This window comes from Lactuca sativa, chromosome 3 (genome assembly GCF_002870075.4).
Source record: "Lactuca sativa cultivar Salinas chromosome 3, Lsat_Salinas_v11, whole genome shotgun sequence".
In the NCBI taxonomy this organism is placed as follows: domain Eukaryota; kingdom Viridiplantae; phylum Streptophyta; class Magnoliopsida; order Asterales; family Asteraceae; genus Lactuca; species Lactuca sativa.
Window position 1 is genome coordinate 83,357,719 of NC_056625.2, and position 8,110 is coordinate 83,365,828.

General features: G+C 33.2%; 1 protein-coding gene across 1 annotated transcript; it reads right to left on the reverse strand.

Moving 5' to 3' along the window:
- LOC111920290 (probable leucine-rich repeat receptor-like protein kinase At1g35710) lies at nt 1-3,654 on the reverse strand. The gene is made up of 2 exons (XM_023915869.2): nt 582-3,654; nt 1-434 (listed from the first exon to the last, which is right to left on the reverse strand). Exons 1-2 carry the CDS (start codon nt 3,652-3,654, stop codon nt 154-156), a joined length of 3,354 nt encoding a protein of 1,117 aa, XP_023771637.2. The 3' UTR covers nt 1-153.
- Between the last annotated feature and the right edge of the window lie 4,456 nt (nt 3,655-8,110).

The window sequence follows — 8,110 nt, forward strand, 5'->3', positions numbered from 1 at the left end:
TTCAGTAACTGAATTATTTGTTTATCTTCTACATAATGATTTAAGAAAACATATGAGAAGTTTCATAACAAAAGGGTATTCAAATAAGTACATATTATCAGGATGCATATAAGGAACTTCACAAAAGAAAATAACATTGAAAGTACACTAATATCAATCCTTCATCAATAGATTTGAAACTTGGCGCATTGTTGGCCGTTCTTGCGGATTCGAGTTCAAACATGCTCTTGAGAGATTCAGTACCAAATTTACTCGTTTCTCAACTTGTGGTGAGGGAAGTGGAATACGACTATCTCCAACATTTGATAATACTAGATAACCAGCAGACAATGTTGGTAGTTCACCGGGATGTTTTCCCATGATCACTTCTAGTGCAACGATCCCAAAGCTATATACATCACATTTCTCGGTCACCACCATCGTATAAGCAAGCTCTACATCCAAAGATACATGAGATAAAAACAAAAAAAGTTATATCAACCTCACAAGATTCTAACATAGATACATATATGTACATATAATTATTCATATATATCATGAAACATAAGAAAATGTAGAACTAACATCATAAAGAACGTTACCTGGCGCGATATAACCATAGGTTCCTGCAATTGCAGTCCAGTTGGATGAGTCTAGCTTTAGAAGCTTGGAAGTGCCAAAATCAGAAATATGTGCCTCATAATCAGAATCAAGAAGGATATTGGCAATGGAAATGTCTCTATGAATTATAGGAGGTGAGCAATCATGATGCATATAAGCCAAACCATTAGCTATAGCCTTTACAATATTTATCCTTTTCAACCAATCAAGTTCTTGTACTAAAACATCACTTCTTAAGATTGATCCAAGGCTTCCCTTTTCAAGGTATTCATAAATCAAAAATGAGTGGCGGGCATGTGAGCAATATCCATAAAGTTTCACTATGTTTTGATGCCTTATGTTGGTTAATGCTTGTATCTCGTTAAGGAATCCATTATGATCCACATTCTCAGATGATGAATGAAGTTTCTTGACAGCTACCACATTGTTAGGTTGTATCTCGGCTTTGTACACAGCCCCATATCCTCCGGTCCCAATAGAGTATGCTTCATCAAAATCATTTGTTGCTTTCAAGATGTCATCATACACTACTCCTCCATCAAAACTTGTTATGGAGAAATAATCACCACCTTCTTTTTCCAATGGTTTCCGTGGAGAATGTTTCTTTTGTTTTCGATAAGCAATGAAGCCACACATGAAAAAACCAAGTAAAATTGCCCCGATAAGAGGGAGCATAATTACAAGGATTAGTCGATGATGAAAGGGGTTATTTTTCTTCTTCAAGATTTGAGTTGGACAAAGTTTTAGTCCCGTAAAGTTTCCACACAAACCTGGATTTCCTTGTAAGGATGCATTCTCAAAGTTAGAGGAAAGGGGAACTGGACCTGTGAGTTCATTGTTGGACAGATCGATGGCAATCCCACTAGGCAAACTTGTAAATGCGATTGGAATAGAACCAGATAGTCTATTGTGAAAAAGATTCAATTTTTGCAAACTTTGCAAACTTTGAACTTCAGATGGTATCTCGTCTGTGAGCAAATTCTGAGACAAATCAAGTTCTGTAAGATGAACTAATTTACCAATCTCAGATGGAATTTTCTCACTAAGCTGGTTATTACTAAGATTCAGGTAGTGGATGTGTACCCATTTACCAATACTTTTTGGTATCGACCCATTCAATCTATTTCTGGAGAGATCGAGTTCTTCCAAGAGTTCATAGAATTCAAGCTCCTGAGGTATAATACCTTTAAGTTGGTTATCAGCCAAGCATAAATTCAACATACTTTTCATCTTCCCAAATTCCTTTGGGATCTCACCAATCAAATGATTCGAAGACAGATCAAGTCTTTGTAGTTGAGTTAAATTTCCAAACTCTAGAGGAATAGAACCACTAATTTGATTGCCGTTGACTTTAAGATCTGTGAGAGACTTCAAATTCACTATTTGAGTAGGAATGGGACCAGCAAGCTGATTGTGATACATATAAAGAAAATTTAACGATGTCAAATCACCAAATGATGACGGAATAGAACCTCTAAGCTGATTTCTACTCAACGAAAGATGTGTAAGAAACTTCAACTTCCCAAGTTCACTAGGAATGGGACCAGAAAATTTATTATCTTGGAGAGCCAGCCATTGTAAGTTGCTCAGGTTTGCTAGTGATGAAGGAATAGAACCATTAAGTTGATTCAAACCCACCTCAAGATTAGTGAGAGACTTCAAATAAGTAAGTTCAATGGGAATGGGACCACTAAGTTGATTACTGCTCAACCCAAGATCATTGAGAGATTTCAAATTCCCAAATTCAGTTGGAATGGGACCAGAGAGTTGATTCTTGTACAAATAAAGGACATTCAAAGATGTCAAATTACTCAACGATGAAGGAATAGAACCACTAAGTTGATTATTGTTGATCACAAGATAAGTAAGAGATTTCAAATTCCCAAGTTCAATAGGAATGTGACCTGAGAGATGATTATTTTGCAAAAGAAGGATATCCAGATATGTCAAATCACCCAATGATGAAGGAATAGAACCACTAAGCTGATTGTCATTTAACGGGAGCTGAGTGAGAGATTTCAAATTCCCAAGTTCAATTGGAATGGGACCAGAGAGTTGATTCTTATACAAAGAAAGGACATTCAAAAATGTCAAATTACCCAATGATGAAGGAATAGAACCATTAAGTTGATTGTTGTATACTACAAGAAAAGTGAGAGACTTCAAATTCCCAAGTTCAATTGGAATTTGACCAGTGAGTTGATTATTTTGCAAATAAAGGACATTCAGAGATGTTAAATCACCGAATGATGAAGGAATAGAACCACTAAGTTGATTGTCGGTCACCTCAAGATCAGTGAGAGATTTCAAATTCCCAAGTTCAATGGGAATGGGACCAGAGAGTTGATTTTTATACAAATAAAGGACACTCAAATGTGTTAAATCACCCAATGATGAAGGAATAGAACCATTAAGTTGATTCTTGTACATGGCTAGCTCAGTGAGAGAACTCAAATTTCCAAGCTCAATTGGAATGGGACCAGAGAGTTGATTTTGGTGCAAATAAAGGACATTCAAAGATGTTAAATCACCCAATGATGAAGGAATTGAGCCAGATATATTGTTTGAGTATAGGTACAAGATGGTTAACTGGTACAGGTTTCCAATTTCAGGTGGGATAACTCCAGAAAACTTATTCACTGAAAAATCAAGATAGACAAGTTTCGACAGGTGTCGGATTTCTGGTGGAATGGGGCCAAAGAAGTTGTTCATACCGAGATCAAAATGTGTAAGACTGTGTAGCAAAGAGAATGGAAATTGGTGGAGTGTACCTTTTAATCCAGATGAACTGAGGTTCAAGTTCTTAATGCTCCCATCAGCATTGCAAACTATTCCAAACCAAGAAGTGCATGGAACTGATGCACTGGAATTCATTGGGAGGGGAATCCATGAAGAGAGCAAGGAGTTGTTTGGGATTTCAAGGCTTTCTTTCCATTTCAGAAGAGCCTTGACTTCCTTCAAAGAAGCAGAAGCGAAATTTGGTATGGAGGAGACTGTGATTAAGACTGCTAGAGAGAAAAATAAGAAGTTTGAAGAAGACATTAGCTTTGCCATCTTGCTTTATAAAAATATCTGGTTTGCGTGTACTAATTTATACTTGAGCTAGCTAACTTTTTCTCTTGTTTTCTTATTTTTAGGTACTTTTAAAAGGAAATTTGGGAAATACCATATTTTTCCACCTACGAGGAGTGTCTTTTACGTTGGAAGTCAGTGTCAGATTTTTGCACAAAGGAGTGTATTAGACTTTGAATTGTATCTTTATGGTCATCATGGAGAATATCCTGATCTTAAAGTGCCAACACAGTTCTAAAAGGTGACCATTATGGTCATTGGAAACAATATACATACCAAATAGATCGACTGAAAACAAACTTATTTCTATTATGGTTGTTTCAAATTAAACACACCATACTAATTTTTAAAAAAGAAAACTGCAAACATAGTACCTATGGTTTCCAACTTCTTAATGTAGTCCTTTTAACTATGTTTCATTATAGCTTAGGTCCTTGTTTTTAACACCTTTAATTTATTTCTGTTAAGTGAGTGTTAAATTACTATCTTACCCCTTTTTAAAATTTTAATAATTTATATCGTTATTATACTCAGCAGATGTAAAGCCTTTTGCACTTCTCAAAATTCCATGGAAATAAAGAAACAGAGCATTGCTACTGCATAATTTTATTTCTTTTACATAATTATGACCCACTTACCCCAACTGGCCCTAGAGAGCCAGCAATAATAAAAAAGATTTTTAATCGAATACTTGAACATTCTCACATTTAAAATTCTCCACTAAAAACAACTCACCCAAATCATAGAGATTGTTATTTATCCTAATCCATCATTGACTGATACCAAAATGAATGAGTCCATATTATATAACACCATCAAAATATCATAAATTACAGCAAAATGAAAACAAAAAACAATTGCAACAACCAGAAGAAATTTATTCGGATTAAAAAAAAGGAGTAAAATAGTGTAATTGAAAGAATACAGAGAATTGCAGATATACCTAAATAAAGATTGATGAAATTGTTAAGGTTTGGCAATTGCAAGGAAGAGATTTGATATCATGCAGTCGTTGGTGAAGGTGAAAGGAGGAGTGGGGTGGGTTTTTTAATTGTATTATAATAGATGTATGTATTAAATGATAAGATTAACAAAAAAAATTAATAGTGAAACAGGGGCATGATTGACATTTTAACATAACAAAACTGTACAAAGTTCAAGGAGCTAAAAGAGAAGGACCTAATGTATAAGGGAAAATGACTTGTAAGGATAACTAAGTATTAAACTTGTACAAAAAATACCATTGAACTTTTTTTTTGTACACATATCACCAATCAACTATAGCTCGTGTACACATATGACCATTAAACTTCACATATGTTCAACAAATACCATTATGTTACCGGTAATAGTAGGTCACCTGTCACGTAACATGCCACGTGGCATGCCATGTGGTTACTAACGTGGATTTTATTGTATATTATGTACACATTATATCATTAAACTATTTTTTGTACACATTATATCATTAAACTTTTTTTTGTTTACATTTTACCATTAATCTTATATAATTTATTCAAAAAATATCATTTCAAAAAATACATATTTTTACATAAAATGGGTTTTCCATCACCTATTGTGACCCCCTGATTTTGTAAGGTTTGGGGGAAAGGGTTTGTTTTTGACAATGATACTAAGCATTTTCTTTTACAACTACATTGTGAATTTATGTTGATCATACATCGATTGAAACCCATAAGGTTTGAACTTGAGACTTCTATCTGGAATGGCGAAGAAATACTCAATTGTTCATTATTTTAACTAATGTCTAATAAACATATTCTTATAAGTCATTTTCTTAGGAAACTACGTTTGAGGCACACTTATAAACTCATGAAACATTTTGTACATGTTACCTTATTATAATCCCCCCTCTTCTTGATTATGGTCAATGATTAAAAAAGTGCATTGAAATTATGTCGTTGTTTACCGATAGGAAAATGACTTATAATGATAAGTTTACTAAAATTTAGAAAATCAGTAAAATCCACATCAGGTGATGAGAAATCTACTTTTATGTAATAATTTGTATTTTTTGAAATGATATTTTTTTTTTCAATAAATTATATAACATTAATGGTAAAATGTATATAAAAAAGTTTAATGGTATAATGTGTACAAAAAATAGTTTAATGGTATAATGTGTATATAATAAACAGTAAAATCCACGTCAGCAGCCACATGGCATGCCACGTGGCATGCTATGTGGCTGATGACCTATTATTACCGGTAATATAATGGTATTTTTTGAACAAATGTGAAGTTTAATGGTCATATATGTACAAAAGTTATAGTTGATTGCTGATGTGTATACAAAAAAAAGTTCAATGGTATTTTTTGTAAGAGTCTAATACTTTGTTACCCTTACAAGTCATTTTCCCAATGTATAATGAAACCTTGACAAAAGGATTATATTTGCATGTTGAAAAACTCACTGAACTCCATCTGCAAAATTAACAAACCACAACCACTATTTTTACAGTTTTCTCTTTTTTTTAAAAGAAAAATAAAATTGCGGAATTTGACTTGGTAAATAAAAAAGCTAAGATGCATTTAAATGGCCATTTTCTCTTGCTTTTTGTTTTCCGATTTTCAAAAAAGGAAAATATGGGCCATGCCAAAATTTCCCACAAGAAACTTATTACGCTTAGGAATTAGTATTGTATTCATCATGACAATATGTTAATGCTGAGTTTGACAATGCAATATATCTTTATTGAAGGCAAATGTACATGTCAAATCGATTATCTTTGAAATTGTGTATAGTTACTTTCAAAATTGTAGTGGTTGCGATTATCATTGTTTCTAATTATAACTATAGTAACAAAAAATAGAATCTATCTTCATTAGTTAATTGAAAACTAACAACTGGAAATTTATCATGAAAAAAGTTCCGATCAATACAACATTTAATCATTGAATAGAGTGTCTTTTACTTCAGAAATCATCTTTTAGGGAGAATGACTTTCACTTCAAAATATTTCTGATCAGACTTCCCTGTGTTATTTCATCACTTTCTTTGCCTCTTCGGTGTCATCTTGTAAATCCAAAGAAAGTTTGTGTTATTAAAATCTAAAATAAATCATATACTAACAGTTTCAAAAATGAAGTTAATTACTTTAAAAGTTACAATTTATTATCAAGGAAACTTCTAAAAAAATGATATAGTTTGTTCAATTTTAAGATAGACCATGATATATATCTTTTTTTTTTAAACATGGCCATGCAAATTCAAACAGATTTTTCAAATCAACCACTTTGACACAGAGAAGATTAAATGAGTACCATACCACTGTTTTCTTATAACCTGAACAACTTTTAGTATGGATATTGGACCCACCACCGCCTAACCCACGAAATGAACCTGATACTTCAGCAATCTATGTTTTTTTGGTGGACGGCTATGTGAATGCGTCAATGTTAATGGCTCCTATATAAAAATCTACAATGAGTGCATTTTTTGAAACGTGTGAACGTGGAAAAAAAGATTAAATTAGTACCATATCTCTGTTTTCTTAAACCATCCGATATACCCACCACATATTACATATTTGGTGGGTGCCACATCAGAACCACATTCGCATACCACTAACATGGGTCACCTACTACTAACATACTATTCCACTTCATTTTTTTATTTTAATTTAATTCAAAAATACAATAAAATCATTTTTTTAATATTAGTTTTCCATTAAATCAAAAGACCAAATTACATTAAATAAAAACTACATTAATTGAAATAAAAATAACAAAAAAAATAAAAATTACACTACTTAATATAAATAAATAAAAAAAACATTAAAAAACTAAAAATTCAAACCCTTAATAAAATAAACTACCATATATGCCTACGTCGGACTCGAACCGACTCTTTCATCGCGAGAAAAAGCTCCAAGTCTTCACCCTCAAGGTTGTCCGCTTTCATTTTTAAGATTTCCGTATCGGTTTTTCTTTGGATTGTCGCTTGTGTCTCTTGAAATGATGTTTGTGCTTCAACCATTTTTTGCTCCATCCGAGTCATCACCTCAGCCTTCGTTTCTTGAATTTGCACATATCGATCAAATTTATCGCCAAAAAGATTCATAACACTAGAGCTCGAAGATGTTGAAGCCGCTTTTTTTGCTTTATTTCTTTCAACGGGCCGACGAATAGGTTGCTCATTTTCAAGATCTAGTGGATCATCATTGATGTCAATGTGTGTTCGGCTGTCCGATTATAAGGAAGTTCCATCGGGATTTCTCGAACGCTTTGAACCGGAAGATTGCAAAGTTCCTTCTGTTTGCTCTTTCCATTTTAGAGCATCTTTCAATTTTAGCCACCGTTTCATATACCAAAAAGTTTTGCGTGCTGGAGTTGTTTTTTCAAATTGCTCCATGGCCACCTTGAAAACATCAAAATCGTTCAAGTCACTTTTGCGTATGTTTAGGAGGTTGTTGTA

Excerpts from the sequence above, each read along its gene's own strand:
- LOC111920290 (XM_023915869.2), bottom strand. The coding sequence starts at position 3,654 with ATGGCAAAGCTAATGTCTTCTTCAAACTTCTTATTTTTCTCTCTAGCA. Across the intron at positions 435-581 it reads CTATGGTTATATCGCGCCAG|AGCTTGCTTATACGATGGTG; the intron begins GTAACGTTCTTT and ends CTTTGGATGTAG.